The following is a 19384-nucleotide window of genomic DNA, read 5'->3' on the forward strand; positions in this document are numbered from 1 at the left end:
CATGCACTCAAAGGCAAAAAAAACCAAATAACCCAATTTAAAAATGGGCAAATGACTTGAATAAACATTTTCCCAAATAAGATATACAAAAGGCCAACAGGTTCATGAAAAGGTGCTCAACATCAGTAGTGATTAGGGAGATGCAAATTAAAAGCACAATGAGATACCGCCTCATACCTGTTGTTAGCACGGCCATCATCAAAATGACAAGAGATAACAATGCGGCCATGGATATGGAGAAAAGGGAAACCATGTGCATTGTTGGTGGGACTATAAACTGGTGCTGCCGCTATGGAAAATAGTAAGGAGGATTCTCAAAAAATTAAAAATAGAACTATCCTATGATCCAGCAATTCCACTTCTGGGAATCTACCCAAAGGAAATAAAAACATGAACACAAAAAGATATGCACACTGATGTTCATAGCCTTATTTTCCATAGCCAGGACATGGAAACAACCTGAGTGTCCACTGATGGACGATGGATAAAAATGTGATACACACACACACACACACACACACACACACACATAAACACATGCAGTGGAATATTATCCAGCCATGAAAAATGAAGAAATCCAATCACTTGAAACAATATGGAAAGACCTTGAAGGCAATATGCTAATTGAAAAACATTAAAGAAAGACAAATACTATATGATCTTATTTATATGTGGAACAAACAAACTCATAGAAAAAGAGATCACACTTGTCACCAGTTGCGCAGGGTGGAAGAAGAGGGAACTGGAGGAAGGCATCAAAAGGTACGTACTTCCAGTTACAGGATAAATAAGGACTAGAGATGTGATGTACAACATGATGACTACAGCTAACCCTGCTATATGAAATATAGGAAGCTATAAATACAGTAAACCCTAAGAGTTCTCATAGCAAGGAAAAAGTATTTTCCTTTTTTCATCTTTCTTTTCTTTTTATTGTATCCATAGAAGATGGATATTAGCTGAATTATTGTGGTAATCACTCCACAAAATATGCAAACCAAACCATCACACTATACACTTTAAACTTACATAAAATATATGTCAATTATTTCTCAATAAAACTGAAAAATGAATAAGCCCATATAAATATTAAATGTGCTAACCACCAAAAAAACAGAGGAAATGCTATATAACACAATGTCTAAAATTGTAAAGTGAAACCATATTCTCTACTAATATATTCTAGGAATTTTAATGACTCTGCTACATTTTGTGGACCCCCATAAGCAGCTACTGAAATGGACACACAATTCCCACATGCATATGAGCAAATTAGTCCTTACGTTATTTTTTTCAAGTGTTACTTTTAAATTTTCATTCGTTTAATTTTAATCACTCCCTACTAAAGAGTAGCACTGTTGGCTCTCAAATTACTGATTTGTAGGGAAAACTGGAGCCGAAACAGACAGCTACAGCTACACTACCTAATTTGGGAAATACTCAACATGCAAATTTAAATTACAAACTCAAGATTTTCATTAGAAAACATTAGATAATGTTCAAATTCTGCCAGATGTTACAGAAAAGAGACTAGAGTAGCACAGACTTTCAAATTTCTGTAGAAAGTTATGCCTGTTGATTTTAAATAGTAGGCTTCATTCAAAAACTACAAAATCTAAGGATTTATGGCAAAGTGGAACAAACATATGTAAGTAAACATATGCAAAGCATAGATGAACTTTAAGTATTCTAATGGTGGAATACAAAATTGCAAACCCAAACTATGGTAAGTATATATTGTACATGCAGATCATTCCATATCCATCCTAATGAAAATACACTGTCCATTATTTTATACCCGGGACCAAAGATTTATAGCTTAGTTATCCAAAACTAACACCTACATGAGACAAGGCTGGAAAGTGGAGAATTATGATCCGCTACTCTACCTGATGAGTCTTTCTCCAAATCCTTCCTGTTTAATTCTTGGAGCTTCCCCTATAAGGTTTGGGGCTCAGGCCAAACTGTATAGATGAGTCAAAGAAGACCTAACTGAATTGGAAAAAGACAGAATTGACCTTTCTTCAAGGTCTACTATATCCCGATGTCATTTACTTACTTAGCAAGCTCCATTCCAAATTTGGTCTACAAATTTCAAGTAGAAATAATCAAATCAAGGCTATGAAATGTTTCCATTTCTAAATAAGAACAATTACCCATTTTTTCCTAATGAAGGTCTTATTCAGCACTAGCAAAGGACAGTGAATAAGGCTTAGAAATTAGGTAATTAGGCCTGGTGGGAACTTATATAGTATATAGCTGAAAGATCATAATCCATACATATAAACTTGTATTCTTCACATGAAGAAGCTTACGTAGGACACACTGGTAATAGGTACCAGAACCAAATGAGAAGACAGGGCATCAGATTCCTATGTTAATAACCTTCCCCTATATGACCTAACTTATTTCTACGGAGTTGTGCCCAAAGTTCCTAATACCCACTTCAAACTGCTCCCAAAGAAATGAATAAGTATAAAGACGGGGAGAGGGAAAAGGAACAGAAGCTGCTCCATTTAAGAAAAAGGAAACTTATGAAAGACAAAAGATCATCTCATTACTTCACTAAAAATGGTCAGTTAAGAGCAAGGAAATGACTTCATTACCAATGTCTACATTTTTCATTCCCATGAAATCACTCAGATCTTTTCAAAATTTACTGCTCTCTGTGCCTTAACAATGAGGTATATATATTAATAACTTTAGATTTAATGTACATAAAATTAAGCATACCGATGAAAAATTATCTACTTAGTAAAATTTTACATAGGAAGCATTCAAAAAAATTATCATTTACTTGATTCATTAACTCAGCCAAACATCTATCAAATGCTGCTTAATAAATCCCTACTATAAATACTTAACACTCCAAAATAATGCAATTCCTTAGCACCCAGTTTCACTTTACTAGATAAGACCTATTCTTATTTACATATCATAAAAACATGATGGAGATCTTTCCAATCCTCCAGTCTTAGACTGGAAGAAACTGGATTCTGTTTAAATGAGTGTGGAACCAAATGATTTCTAGCACTTCTTTTGGCTTCATCAGTGTATACTGTAGTCAGGTTAAGCAACAGCTGTTACCAAAACAGGCCTTATTTCCTCCAAGTGCTGCTTCAAGGTACAAAACATGAAGGTGAAAATACATCTGTCTTTTGCCATTTGTAGTCCTACTGGCCTTGTGCATGTCTTGGAGTAAGACAGATGGTCCCTGACACTGCACAGGCTTCCAGGGATATATATTTCCACAAATAAGAAGGCAGATGTGAAATATGATAAGCACACGTTTTATCCCCTCAAGATTTGAACTGAGGCTTCCATCTCAATTTGAATATTTAAATATAGGATCCTAGGCAATCCTTAGAAATCTCTGTGCTAGAAATACAACGTTTTATGCTTATTTTGCCTTTTTGCCAAATATCTAGGACATGGAATAAATAAATGCTGATCTAACGAGATAGGTATATAATTTTATTAGATACATTATCAGGTATGTTGGAAGTAGTCACAGAAATTACACGTCTATAAATAAGTCAGCTCTGTGTTGTATTTCTACATAGTCCATGTCAAATACTCCTTGTTAATTTTTTTTTTTTAAATGCTAGGAAAGGCATGGCACAGAAGCAAAGTTAGAGTTCAACTGGAATTTCCAGAATGAAAAGAGACCTGGAATATGAAAAGTCTATTCGCTCCTCAGTCTAGTGGCCTTAATATGGCAATCAAAATTCTCAGTAAATACAATGAAATTTAATGGAAATAATGCAAATTATCTGACTGCAGACTGAGAATTGGTCATAGTAAAAAATTTTTAATAAAAATGAAATAAATATAGCCTTTAAAATCCAATGAGATGAAATCTAATGACATGAAATGTATGGGATTTGGTTCAAATTTCAACATATATCAAAAACAAAAATTAAGGGAATATATTATATTCTCATGAAACATTACTTTTCATAAGGCAAAATACATGTATTTCCATGAAAATGATCCAATTTAAGATAATAAAACCACAAACTGTATTCTCAAAATTCTATAACCAAATGGGGTAACTTAGAGTAAAAGAATTATAAGGAAAGTCCCCTATAGCAATTTCTGGATACAATCAACAAACCCTTCAGAAAGCGGCTGACGGGTACAAAGTCTTATAATCTAGCAATAGCCAACTATAAGTTACAAATACTATTATCAAAGTATTTATAGGTCACTATGATCTGTGTTAATAGGAAGCGAGAGAAAGAACAGAATAGAACAGAATAGAATAGAAGAATAGGGAGGAATGGGGAAAAAAGGAATTATAGGTGAAGGGGGTAAAAAAGTAGGTGGGGTAATTTGTGGTGCACTAAAGGCTCTGGCACGAACAGAGAACTCATTAAAGACAAAAACTACAATTTAAAAACCTCACAGTGAGTTTTAAAATCTCTTCTTTTGATACCTATACTATGGTTTTAGAAGAGGATATCCTTGTTTTTAGAATTTATATATTGAAATTTGTAGGAATAAAGGTTACTAAATCTACAAATTACTTTGAAACAATTTAAGAAAAATATGGGGGGGAGGGTTGTGTGTCTGTACACAAGTGGGCAGAATGAGCAAATGTGAATGATAAGGCAAAAAAGGAGAGACTGTTAACATTTGGGAAATCTGAGTATATAGGAATTCCTTTTACTTGTCTTGGAACTTTTTTTGTAAACCTCAATCTATGTGAAGATTTTAAAAATTACAAACCAAGTACTCATTATGGGACAAATATTATTCTCTTGAAACACTTCAGCATAGGACATGCTAAAAAGAATTTAAAAACTCAGCAAAAACAGAAAGATCTGAGAATTGAGATAAATGGCCAAGAGAACAATGTGGTATTTTGAACTAATATTAATTTCAAAGTATGTACTCAATTTCATATAATTGATTTCATTAATAAGAAACTACTGAATTGTCTATAAGGGGGCATAATATACATACTCTAGAAATCAAGGAATTGTGACTTTTTAAAAAAAGACAAGGAAACACAATTTATCGAAGTTCATAAAGTATGCAGCAGGAGACACCAGATGATTACTAGTTTCTGCCCATCTAAGGCCAGAGAGCGCAGCAAGAGACAGTGTGAAAGACTAAATGAGAGACTATGTTTTCATAGTGGAAAATTTCAAATACATACAAAAGTAGACTTAGTTTCCACTCCTCCCCACAAATATATTGAATTAAATTCTAACATCATAGGATTTCATATATAGAACTTCAATTACTATCTTAGATAGATAGATATCTATATATATGGAAAAGCTTATTTGAATAAGCTTATATATATACAGAAAAGCTTATTTGAATAATATATGTATTATATATATATTATATTATATATTAATATTATAATATTAATTAATAATATATATATATGGAAAAGTTAACTTGAAAAAGAAAGCTAATTCTTTGCATTATAAAAACAGCATAGCTCTTAAGTTTTAAAAACAACAAACACCAGAAACAAAGCTAGAATTAAATTCAAGAAGAACAATTTTGAGGATTCTTTTACTTAGATTCAGGAAACACACATAAAAACTCATAAGTACTTTGCAGGAATTGTACAATGCTCTGCTGAATCAAGAAGGTAAAATTACATACTGATTTCTATGAGTAAAAAAAAAAACATTATGATTCAAGATTTAACCAATTTTTACTTGATTCTGCATCCCAAAGAGTAACATCATACAAGGAAAAAATGAGCTAATTGTAAATATAAGTTCATAAGGTCTTTCTTACTCATGGCTACACTTACTTATTTTAAAATAAAGAAACTAAGAGGAAAGGAAGTCAAAATTCTACTTAAATTACTTAACACAAAGAGTTAAAAAACTGAAACCAAAGAGAAAGGAATATAGGCCAAATTATCTATATCATAACATGTCCGATTTAGGGCCTGGGTTTGCTCTATTTTTCCTTCCACCCAACCCTTAACATGCAACAAACTCAATTTTATTTCTGCATTCAGCAGTAAGATCATATTTGTATACAAATACCACTCCACTACATAAAGGGTTCATTTCTGTGCCATGGTGAAATCTGGAGCTCCAAAGCCTTATCACTGAGAATATTTCTCTTCACAAAAGTGACTTCGACAAACACTTTACCACCCAGCACAAAAATATTAAAACCTTTTCATATAACAGCCAAGTAATTTACTCTATTCCTTTTGTTGGAAAGACCCTGAAGATTGTTTCAAGCCAGGACTGGGTTTTCTCTGGACTACATGAATACAAAATTTAAAACAGTTGTTTCATTTCAAATTAGGTTAAACCTCAGGATTGCTTATTGATGATATAGGTAATTTGCCTAGAGACATATATATTTTCTCATACAAAATGGAATTTCAGAGTCATCACAAAATTGATCATCTAAAGATATCTTAGATATCACACTTTACTTTCAGGAACCCAAAGAAGTGATAATTTTATATTCATAGCCAATAGTAATTAAAATTTTTAAACACCTAAAATAAACACAGGCACATCAAGCGAGTCATTAAACATCTTTGAGGATGTTAATGACCAATCATGAGTAAAGCCCAAATCTTAGGACTCTGGCTTTTGAAAACTACCTATAACATCATATCGAACAGACACTAATGACAGATTATTATATGTAAATTATACCATAATAAGGTGATTTCTTTCATATTAGAAACACAGTTGTCATCTGAGGTTCTTCCTTAGTGTCTGGACCAGTTAAAATTTGGGAGTCATTATAAATCCAGATCATAATGGATTTTGTCCACAAAAGCAAGAAAGTGACACTACTTTCAGTAAGTGTAAGCCTGAGTAGATGGGTCTGGTTTTTATTAGCCAATACTAGTTTTCACAATTTGTCATTGCTTTGTTTTTGCTACAGATGTATATGTACATGGTTGTATTCAGGTATGTTTGTGCATGCTCTGTACTTTGTACTTAATCTGCTGCCATTAAAGTTTCAAGTGGGCTGGAAATAAAGAGCGTAATTAAACCACCCAAAGGAAATGGACATTTTATTTTTATGTATCCAATCCTCTGAAACAGCTATTTTAAAAAGTATCAAGCCTAAGGTCTTACCCTGTTCGTTTGGTGATGGTCCCCAATGTCATTGGCTGCTTGATTTGTGCAAGAGGCATCAGTACCATCAAGCTGGGAAGAGGAGAGAGCCGGGGGTTGCCAGGATTGTTGTTGGCAAAATTATTGTAGGAGTCTTGGCTGTTTAGTTTCCCTATAAAAAGAAAAACAAAGAAAAGCATCACCAAGGGACATCTCCTTCTCTGATGGGGTTTGCACTCACCCCACTAATCATTTAAGAAAGTTATCAAAGGCAGAACTGATTCCAAAAGAATCATGGTTATATGGCTAGGAAAAAAATAAATAAATAAAGGATACTGGTAACACCAAGTGTGGCTTATTATATACAGATACTTTAGTCTTCGTGGGGAGAGGAAAGGAAGATACAGAATTGGATAGATGTTAAATGGTTATACAAATAATCAGTATAAAATTTAATTATAATTTTTTGGTGTTATGAAGAAATATAGGATCGCAAAAGAAAACACAACAGGAAGATGTAAAAGTAATCTAAAGAAGGCATGGGGCATTTCTCTGAACAGGTTTGAGAGTAAATGGGTATAATACTCCAGCCACAGCAGCCTGTGCAGCCTGGGAGGGTGAAAGAAACGTGAGTCATAAGTTGAATATCCAAAGGCAGTACGGATGAGACTAACAAAAGTCATAGGCAAAAACATCACCTTCTTCTCAATATCTACCACACCATACCATAAAATTTAAAAACATCAAATCAACACCTCCCTTTTTTTAATGCTGGGCATTAATATAATAAAATAAAAAGAGTCATTATGGCTCACTAATAACTAGGAAAAACAAACTCAGCTGTGAAATAAAATCTGATCCACAAGGGGAATAATTGCTCTCAGCTCACCAGGAAGCTAAACTTCTATGTACTTATCTTTTCTCCCTCTCCGTGGTTTTGTATTTTCCAGACTGTCTGTAAATGAAATCACAGAGTATGGAGCTTATTGGGTCCAGTTTCTTTCACTTGCCAATAAGCATCTGAGATTCATCTACTTTATATTTTCCTGAAAGTATCAAGAGATCTTTCCTTTTTGTTCTTGCATATGACCCTATTATATGGAACTAGTTCATTTGTTTATCTTGTCACTGGTAAGACGACATCTGTTTCCAGCTTTTGGCTATTACAAATAAAAGTACTGTAAACATTTATGTACAGGTTTTGTATGAATACAAATTTCCTTTTTGGATAAATCATCTGGAAATGGAATTGCTGGTCATATAGTAAATGAATGTTTGCATAGGTAAAATAATTGAGACCGCATTCTCACCAGTGAAGTATGGTAATTCCAGATCTTCCATATCCTCACCATCATTTGGTATTGTTACTCTTTTTATTTTAGCTATTCTGGCTTTTATTTGGATTTCTCTAATGCACAATAATGTTTAGCACTTTTTTTGTTCATGCATTTATTTGTCATCCATATTTCTTTTTTGATAAATTGCTCAAATCTTTTGCCCATTTTAAGAACTGTGTTAATATTTTTTGTTGAGCTATAATTCATATATTGCAAAAGTCACTCTTCTAATGTATGTAATTCTGTGTTTAGTATATAGAGTAGCACAACCATGACCACTATCAAATTTCAGAACATTTTTATCACCCAAAAAGAAAGCCCATACCCATTAGCAATTCCTCCTCCTTTGGTCCATCCCTCAGCCTTTGACAACCATAATCTCCTTTCTGTTTCTATTGATTTGCCTATTCTAGATACTTCAGAAATGGAATCACACAATGTGGCCTTTTGTGACTGCTTCTTTAATTTAGTATCTTTTCAAGGTTCATCCATATTGTGCCACATATCAGTTCATTCTTTTTTTATAACCAAAGAACATTTCATTGCATGGATATACCACATTTTATTTATCCATTTATCAGTTGATGAACGAGTTGTTTCCACTTTTAGGCTATTATGACTAATGTGTCTATGAACATAATAAAGTGCACAGGCTTTTTAGGAAACATATGTTTTCGGTTTTCTTGGGTATGTATACCTAGGAATGGAATTGTTAGGTCTATATTTAACATTGTGAAGAACTGCCAATCTGTCGCTGCACCAATGTATGAGGTCTCCAGCTTCTCCACATCTTCAACAGTACTTGCTATTGTCTCTTTTATTTTAGCCATCCTAGTAGGTATGAAGTGGCATCTCATTGCAGTTTTGATTTGCACTTCCTTAACTACTAAGGCTGTTAAGCATCTTTCTCATGTGCATTTTGGTAATTTGTAGATCTTCCTTGGAGAATGTCAATCCAAAACATTTGCCCATTTAAAAATCAGATAGTCTTTTCACTGTTTAATCATAAGCGTTAATCATATTCTCTGGATACAAGTTCCTTGTCAAATATATGATTTACAAATATTTTTCTCCCATTCCACGCGTTATCTTCTCACTTTCTTCATGGTCTGTTTTGAAGCATGAAAGTTTTTAATTTTCACTGTATCTATTTATTCTTTAGTTGCTTTTGCTTTTGTTCTCAGATCTAAGAACTCATTGCCAAATGCAGGGACACAAAGATTTATACCTATGTTTTGTTCCAAAAGTTTTTTATTCTTATCTCTGACATTTAGGTCTCTGGTCCATTTTGAATTAATTGTTATAAATGGTGTGAGGCAGGGGCGCCTGGGTGGCTCAGTCGTTACGTGTCTGCTTTCGGCTCAGGTCATGATTCCAGGATTCCAGGACTGAAGCCCACATCGGGTTCCCTGCTCAGCAGGAAGCCTGCTTCTCCCTCTCCTACTTCCCCTGCTTGTGTTCCCTCTCTCGCTGTGTGTCTCCCTGTCAAGTAAATAAATAAAATCTTTAAAAATAATAATAATAATAAATGGTGTGAGGTAGGAGTTCACTATCATTTTTTTTGAATGTTGGATACCAACTTGTTCCACCACCATCTGTTGAAAAGACTATCCCATCCCACCTCAATGGATTGTCCTGGCACCCTTGTCGAAAATCAAATGGCTACAAATATAAGGAATTATTTATAGATTTTACTCTCACATTTTAAAAGTTCTTTATATATTCTGGACATAAGCCTTTTGGAAGATATACAATTTTCAAATATTTTCTATCACCCTGTAACTTGTCTTCTCATTCTTTTACAGATCTTCAACAAACAAAAGATTTTTTCCCCATAAAGTCCACTTCATGAATTTATTTCATATATGCAGTGTTAAACTGATAAAATATCTGCCTAACCCCAGATCAAAAAATTCAATCTAAAAGTTTTTAAGTTTTATGTTTTAATTTTTATATATATGATTTATATTATATGATACAGTTAATTTCCTGTAAGGTATGAGATATGATTTTTTATGTAACAATGAAATGAAATAAATGAAAGCTAATAAAACAAGAATCTCCAAAGCTTAAGTGAATGAAGTTTATCACAACTTTACAAGTAGGGGCTTAGGACTTTTTTCTATTTTTTTTTTAATCAGTGCCCTCAAAATATAACTGATAATGTCTATTATTCTAGTATTATGAAACCTGAAAGCCTGAGGCAAGGCAGGATCCATAATCTCTGTAATTCTTTCTTTTAACTGATATGTTGGCCAAATGACAAATTTTGAACTAAATTAGACCAATTTTTCTTAACACAAATAGAAACCACATACAGTCACTGAAAAAAGAGAGAGAGAGAGACCAGCATATCAAAACAGAATATACTATATTCTGGAATAGAAACACCCACTTGGGCATTTGGTATTTCTGTATTATTTGGTGTCACCACCTTGTGGCCTACAGCTACAAAATCCAAGTAAGTTACAAATCTCACAGAGAGTAGGGTATGAAATATAAAGGCAGAAATTGTTATTACATTGTCAAAGTCCTCTTCAGATAAAAGCCACACGGAATTAGAAATTTTAGGTGATTTTGCTTGTTCTTCTGAATTTCCATGTTTTGAATCTTAGGAATTCGATTTCTAAATAACTTATAACTTCTAAAATAGACATTACACAAAGATCTGCCCAAATACAGACAGACTACTACAGATAGTACTTCAATTTTTGAAAACTCTGAGAACCCCTGTTCAGTCACCATTTTCAAGGAAGAATAATGATTGTGAAGCATCTTTGTAACAGTAAATAATGGTTTTTCAGAGGGACTAAAGATAGGAAAAGAATAGAGAAAAATCATATTGAATTTCTTTTCTGTTTAGAGATAGCCAGTGGTTTGATGCCCTTCTTCAAGGGGTCATTATATCCAACAAAACTTGCTGCTTCCACCTATAACTTGTCATTCTCTGCAAAAATGCCAGCTAGGATTTTGATTGGGATTGCAATGAGTCTGCAGATCAGCTAAGGAACTACTGCCATCTTAACAAGATGGCAAGCTAAGAACTTGAGATGCCTTTTCATTGATGTAGCTATTCTTTCATTTCTTTGCACATTAGTTTGTAGATTTCTGGGTACAAGTTTTATACATCTTTGGTTAAATTTATTCCTATTTTTTACATGACTTGTAAAAAGAAATTTTCTTAATCGTACTTTTCAGATTGTTCATTGCCAATGTAGAGAAATACAACTAATTTTTGTACATTGATCTTGTATATCCTATAACTTTGCTGAACTTGCTTATTTCAGGTTTTTTGTGGATTCCTTATGATTTTCTATGTACATGATCATGTCATCCCCAAAGAAGAAAGTTTTGCTTCTTCCTTTCCAATCCAGATGACTTCCATTTCTTTTACTGCCTAAAAGCCCTGGTTACAACTGCCAGTACAATATTGAATAGAAGTGGCAAGAGTGATTCACTTTGAGTTAATTTTTGTATATGGAATGAGGTATGAGTTGAGGTTCATTGCTTTGAAATAGGACATCCACTTATTTCATCGCCATTAAAAAGATGGTCCTTGCTCTATTGAATTGCCTTTTCATCTTTGTCAAAAATCAAGTGACCATATCTGCATGGATCTAATTCTAGATTTTGTTCCATTGATCCATGTGTCTATTCTTTCACCAATACCACATTTTCTTTATAACTGTAAAGCTAGAGTGATTCTTAATAACTCATGCACTTACACAGAAACTTTATAGAAAAATTTCCACACTCTCCATGTTATAATAATGACTCCCGTGTTTATAATTCAACAACTCTTCCATACAGAAAACATCTGATTGACCCAATGTTATTTCCAAATCATTATTCTTGACTTCTTATAAAAGTCACCTGCCCTGGTTCTGTGCTTAACAATAAATATGGTATTTTACAAATAACAGCAACAGTAAAAACACACTTTATTTTTTACAAACTTGAATTAAGAAGACAAATTTCTTTTTAATTCAAGTTTGTAAAAAATAAATTTATATACACATTAAAAGAAAAACAATACCTGCCAAAAGATCCTGATGAATATCTTATTTCTAAATGACATCCTAAAAGACATTAACCTTTTTCTCTTTTTTAACTTTTTATTTATATTCCTGTTAATTAACATATAGTGTAATATTAGTTTCAGGTGTACAATATAATGATTCAGTATTTTCACACATTACCTGGTGCTCATCACAAGTGCCCTCCTTAATACCCACCATCTATTTAACCAACCCTTCACACCCTCTCTCTGGTAACCATCAGTTTATCCTCTACAGTTAAATGTCTGTTTCTTAATTTCCTCTTTCTCTCTTTTCTTTTCCTTTTGCTCATTTGTTTTGTTTCTTAAATTCCACATATGAATGAAATCGTATGGTATTTGCCTTTCTCTGACTGACTTATTTTGTTTAGCAAAATATTCTCTTGCACCATGCATGTGGCTGTAAAGACAAGAGTGCATTCTTTTTTATGGCTGATTAATATTCCATTGTATATATATCACATATTTTATTATTATTTTATTATGTTCAGTTAGCCAGCATAGAGTACTATCATTAGTTTCTGATGTAGTATTCAATGATTCATCTTCTTTATGCATTTATCAGCTGATGGACACTGAGGCTGTCTCAATAATTTGGCTATTACAGATAATGCTGCTATAAACATTAAGAGTGCATGTATCCCTTTGAATTAGTATTTTTGTATTCTTTGGGTAAATACCTAGTAGTACTATTACTGGATTGTAGGGTGGTTCTATTTTTAGCTTTTTGAGACTACCGAGAGTGCAAGAGGATTCCCCTTTTTTCCACATCCTCAACAATACGTGTTGTCTCCTGTGGTATTGATTTTAGCCATTCTAACAAGTGTAATGTGATATCTCATTGCAGTTCTGACGTGTATTTCCCTGATGATAAGTGATACTGACCATCTTTTCATGTGTCTGTTGTCCTACTTATTGTTTGGAAAAAGATCTATTCATGTCTTCTGACCCTTTTTAAATTGGATTATTTGGGTTTTGGGTGCTGAATTTCATAAGTCCTTTATAAATTTTGGATACTAACCCTTTATCATATTATGTCATTTGCAAATATCTTCTCCCATTCCAGATGTTGCCTTTTAGTTTTGCTGTTTCCTCGGATGTGCAGAAGCTTTTTATTTTGATGTAGTTCTAATAGTTCCTTTCTGCCTTTGTTTCCCTCACCCTCAGGAGACATATCTAGAAAGAAGCTGCTACAGCTGATGTCAGACATTCACATTTAAAACATCATGGATTCAGTATAATGGGAGAACTACCACACTGTAGCTAATGGTAGTTTCAGAGGTAGTAGAAAGTTAAGAAGGTCTTTTAAAAAAATTATTACAAAATGAAGGTATCTTCAGAGTTAGCATAATGGCCTAACCAAATGTGACTTGTTTGGGGAAACACACATCTATAGGATAATCAAGTTAAACACTTGATATCTCCTCAGCAAAATAAGATAAGAAATGCCCACAAGTACTTCTGTCTCTCTCTCCCCAATTTCCAAATCAGAATTCACATTAAAGTTAACTGAAGTAACCCACACCTACTGCAGGGATAATAAAAGGAAACATTCATAATATACATAAGATGCCTTAAGCCATTTAATAAATTACCCAATAATATCTACCCTCACACAGCACAGGACCTTATAAGTAATATGAAAAGTGGAATCCCACAGAGGAATAACAGAAAAACATTTTTATAGTTAAATCATTCAAAGTGATTTACTATGACACTCTTTAAACCACTGTAGATGTAAATAGATGCAAGATTCGCCATTAGACAATAGTAATACTAATTTGATTCTGAAATCAGATTGCAGCACTAAAATGTCACAAGCTAGTGAAATTCAAGGACTGTTTATAAAACACACATTTCACAACTAGTAGCCAAATACTTGTTGAATAACGCAGCCCAAGATTACCTGCTGGGAAGACTGCATTCCTTGTTAGCACGAAGCTTACAGCTGAATGTGCATGAAACAGGAATAATTTAGATGCTAACTGCCTAGTACTAAAAGATAAGTACAAATGGGATCAACTATTTGGAGAAGAAATCATGAAGCAGATGGGACATAACCTAGGCTTTGAAAGATGCACAAAATATGGATATGAGCAGAAGAGAAGAAATATTCTGAGCATGAAGGATAACATAAATAGCAGAGTGTAAGGGGATGCTACATTTGTGAAACAATAGTAAGGAATCTCTAACTAGAGGAGACGATTATAATGGAAGATAAAATGATTTTAGTTTTAAAAGAACTTTTTAATTGAGCCAGAGGAGCAGGAAATTAGGTAAATTCTTTAGCAAGGGAACAGTACAGATTCTGAGATCACTGAACTTTATGGATAGGATGAGTGGTCTAGAAAAATGAAGCCATTCACTGAGAAGCTCCAAATCTTGTAATTTAGTTAGTCATCATTCAAAACCCTTCACTGGCCCACCAGGATGAAGGGCAACTTCCAAAGAACATACAAGGTGCTTCAGACCTTTCCCTCTCAGACCCCTACTGTACTGTCAAGCAACACCCAAGTTTGCAGGCATTTACTCTTAGTGTCTGTGTTTATGAAGGAGCCTCTGACACCCAGCCCATCTGCAAGAGTAGAGTTAGTTGGGTACATTTATGTACACAGAGGGGTATCATCTGTCTCATATTTTATAGGACATGGCAAGCAATTTATAAAAATAGCTTTAATGAAAGAGTAAATGGCTTAACAAAACTCTCAAGGGTGACAAGGTTCAGGAAGGTGAATTGAGAGAGAGCTACTAACTCTGGTAATCTTCAGTAGGTTCATTTCAGCCAAGAGGTGGGAAAGTCAGATGAAAAGGGATAAGAAAAGGAAACGCTGATAGATGATCAAGGGAATGGATACCAGAACACAGATTTCAGAACTTTGGGGGCCGAAATGAAGACTTTCTTTTGATGTGTGTATATATCAAAATGAGATACTGTACCAAACAAAGGTTTCATCAACATTCATTTTTTCGATTGACATTTTTTGAACCTTATCAGTATGAGGCCCTGTTCTAGTCCTGAATGAGTAAGTCCAAGGGCCTCCTAAAGAGTTCATAACATAATGAGACAGAAAGTACATAAGCAAAAAAACTACGATGGGAAAAAACATGCTAAAAAGATAGTTGCAAAATGTCTCAGGAACAAAAAGAAAAGAGACCTTTTCATAATTGTTTTTTAAAGGGACAACTTAGAAGATAGCTATACAAAGTTTAAGCACAGAGGAAGAAACCTGCATCTTTACACTGTTAGTTTTCAAGTAGAAAATAAGGATAAGATGAAAGACGTGTGAACAAATTACATCAGCAGTTAGTAAAATAAAGAAACCGGATTGGACAAGAAATGTTATTTGCTGACACATAATGATCCTCATGTAAAAAAGACACAATAAAAGACACCAAATTTAAAAATGAAAGTTCATATGCAATAAATTACACTCAAAAATTATAATGACCCTAGGGGCACCTGAGTGGCCCAGTCAGTTAAGTATCTGCCTTTGGTGCAGGTGATGATCTCAAGGTCCTGGAATCAAGTCCCGCCTGCTCAGCAGGGAGCCTGCTCCCCACTTCCCTGCTCCCCTTGCTTATATGTAAGCTCCTTCTCTCTAATAAATAAATAAAATCCTTAATAAAAAAAACTATAGTGATCCTCTCCTCCCCTTTTCAAATGTTCAAAGTCTTTGGCTAACAATAGTTTTTCACAACAAGATGGGATCAGGAGGGAGACAAACCATAAGAGACTCTTAATGTCACAAAACAAACTGAGGGTTGCTGGGGTGTGGGGGGATAGGGACAGGGTGTCTGGGTTATGGACACTGGGGTGGGTATGTGCTATGGTGAGTGCCATGGTATGTGTAAGCCTGATGATTCACAGACCTGTAGCCTTGGGGCAAATAAGACATTATATGTTAATAAAAATTAAAAAAAATTTTTTTCACTATCCCTTGTGTTACTGATTTTCTTTGAAAAAGCAGCTAGAACTAACAAACCTCGAGATTTATCCTACAGGAAAACTGGAGACTCTCTTCCAGACTAGAGGCAGTGTCTTACTGATTGTTGACAGCGCAAAAGTTTACCAAATGAATGGAAGAAATATATTTTTTCCCATGTCCAGGAAGCACAGGAAAATAGAGCCCTATGCTCTATAGAAAAAAATAATTTTGGAGGGGACACAAAATACTTCAGAAGATAGCCAGATGCTGGAATCCATGGCTTTAGCTATTCTGCTTAGTCTCATGTTGACTAAGCAGAAGCCTAGATTTGATAACTTTTTGAACAGATCTTCAGACACTTTCTTACGGTTATATCAAGCCTAAATTTCCAAGCCAGGATTTTTCATTAGATCCAAAGTCTCTTAATATAAAGAAGTTCAGCAGGAAGAGACTTGTAGTATCCCAAGTCTTAGATGAGGATTAAGTCTGTCCCTCTATTTTATCCTTCAGTCTCCCTTTGGATGGAGAGAGATAGCAGCACTTTTTCTTTGCTCCAGCTCTCATGCATATATAGGATAGTAACAGCAAAATTAAAAATGTCCAAGATCAATGAAGAGTCACTACATAAATGCTAAAGGTCATCTACACTAACCATTCTTTACTATACTTTTCTCTTAATTGTATAAGTACAATGGAAATAGCAGAGGTTGTTTAATTGGAGTTTTAGTACTGAGCTCCATAAAACCTTAAAATACATATAATATTTCCACACACCATTACACTTTTGAATTCCAGCTGGGACAAGACCTGTAAGTGACAAATGCCATGAGAATGGATATTCTCACAGTATTTCTGGCACATCCAAACAGAGGAAGTCCCAAAAATCTCATGAGAAAATAAGCCTTTCTAAGACTCTCATCCTAGTTTTTTGGGCTTACTCTATACAGATAAACTTCTATAAGCCTTAGGCTTTTGGGTCTTTATCCAAATCCACAAGAGCTTTGATCCTTTAGAGGTTTACCAGTCCCCAAGACAGACAGAGTTCTCTTGGGAGAAAAAAATCCCAAGTTCCAACAAAATGGTTTCTCAATAAATTAAAGCAGGAATTCTACGTGGGAATAGAAAATCATTTAAAAATCAGAATTGATAAAACATCCCTTGATGCTTAAAGCTATGATATGTTCTTATTTTCAGTTGTTCATTTGTTTAATTATTATTGTTTTTATTGTTTGAATACAAAGCACTAAACCAGAACAGTTCACACTGGGGTTTAACCACTGACTTTCTGTGTTTACTTGAACACGTTTGCATTTTTGAAAAAGGAGTCATGAAAACAACCTCATGTGCTTTTTTTTTCTTCTTCTACCTTTTGCTAGAAGAATAGTTGCAGGTACCTTATACTGAGGAACTCTCCATCCCCATACTAACACATGAATAAGTACCACTGTCTGCGCATCAAGTTGACTTTGTATAACCTGTTTACTAGAAGTTTTGCTAACTTCAAAATGCCATCTTATCATTTAGGCATTGTCTCCAAGTATGTTTTCCCAGACATTCTACACTATAAAAACACAGAGGAAAAATGGATTAAGTTGAGGATAAAAGTAAAGAGACAAAATAACAATGGGCTTTGTTGCTGCACTAAAGGAACAGCTTGTCAGGTCAGCTTTGCAGAGAGGAATATTCCCAAACCAGTCATCATTAATGGACTCACTTCCACAGAAAAAAAAAAAAAAAAGACAGAGTCTGAAAACTCCGGACAAAAGAAATCCCTGCAGACAAAGTAAAAACAAATTAAAAGACCCATTATAAAACACAGATGCTACAAGGAAAATAAACTTTGCAAGATTTACTGGGCTTTGACAAACGTGAACATTTGTGGAAAAGACATCAGCAACAACTCCCAGGTAATGCGGCTGCAAAGCTAGACTCCTTTCTGTTTTATCTTTACCCTCTCCGCAGAAGCTGCCAGGTTGGTATTCTTAGCTTCTGAATGCAGTGATGTGAGAACATGTGAATGTGGCAAAGGGCCAGCTTCAAGAAGTTTCTGAAGGCAGCAAGATCCTGAAAGTGTTGGCCATTTAGATTATGCTAAATATTAAAGTTAATATCAGTGTATCTGTGAGTGTATACATTTCTTCTTAAAAACAATCAAGGAAGAAAAGACATAAATGTAATATATGCCTCCTCCCCCACTTTAAAAATTTTCCCTGTCCTACCACACTGTGAACCAATGCAAATAAAAGCAGTTAAAATCACATTAGGCAATCAAGGGATCAGAGCTATGATCAGAAAGTACCTTAAAACAGTATCATATCAGTGACAAAGAGAAAACTTTTTTCTTTTTTTGAGAAAACTTTTTAGTATAGGTTTCTAGAAGCACAAACTACAGTCTGCTGCCAATGGTATTCAAAGGAGTCTTCTAGGAACAAAAGGTGTAAGAGACTAAGCGCTATAAAGGAATGAAGTATAGAACGTTTGGAGGATAAAAGAGCATTGTCTTGTGTTATCATGAGGGATGCAGGGATAAATACAAAATGGCAAAGATACAGCTGTGAAAAAGCAAAAGGACATGAGGCTATGTAGACAGTACCCTACAGGAGAGCACTGTGATTAGGAGGCCTGCATTTTCTTCTTACTTGTTAACCATTTCATGGACACAGACCTTAGTCACTCCAGGTACTCTATTTTTCTGAAAGTTTACCATAAGAAACTTTCCTATAGGTTAGACTCCTACACTAGTATCAAATTCTCTTCTCATCACCTTTCCACACTCATCTATAAGATCCATGCTTGTTCTGGGACAGAAGCCTGCTTGTCAGTGTCCCTGACAGGGGACTAATATTTTCAACTATTATATATTTTTTAAAGATTTTATTTATTTGACAGAGAAAGACACAGTCAGAGAGGGAACACAAGCAGGGGAGTGGCAGACTTCCCGCTGAGCAGGGAGCCCAACGTGGGACTCAATCCCAGGACCCTGGGATCATGACCTGA

General features: G+C 34.4%; 1 protein-coding gene across 9 annotated transcripts in view; it reads right to left on the minus strand.

Moving 5' to 3' along the window:
• The window catches only part of BCAS3 (BCAS3 microtubule associated cell migration factor), a 591123-nt gene that overhangs the window by 315173 nt on the left and 256566 nt on the right, over positions 1–19384 (minus strand). For all 9 annotated transcript variants that reach the window (XM_059149981.1, XM_059149982.1, XM_059149978.1 and 6 more), the window contains exon 16: positions 7089–7239. In XM_059149981.1, coding sequence (XP_059005964.1) covers positions 7089–7239 — 151 coding nt within the window. The remainder of the gene's footprint in view (positions 1–7088; positions 7240–19384) is intronic.

Source organism: Mustela lutreola, chromosome 15 (assembly GCF_030435805.1).
Source record: "Mustela lutreola isolate mMusLut2 chromosome 15, mMusLut2.pri, whole genome shotgun sequence".
NCBI lineage: Eukaryota > Metazoa > Chordata > Mammalia > Carnivora > Mustelidae > Mustela > Mustela lutreola.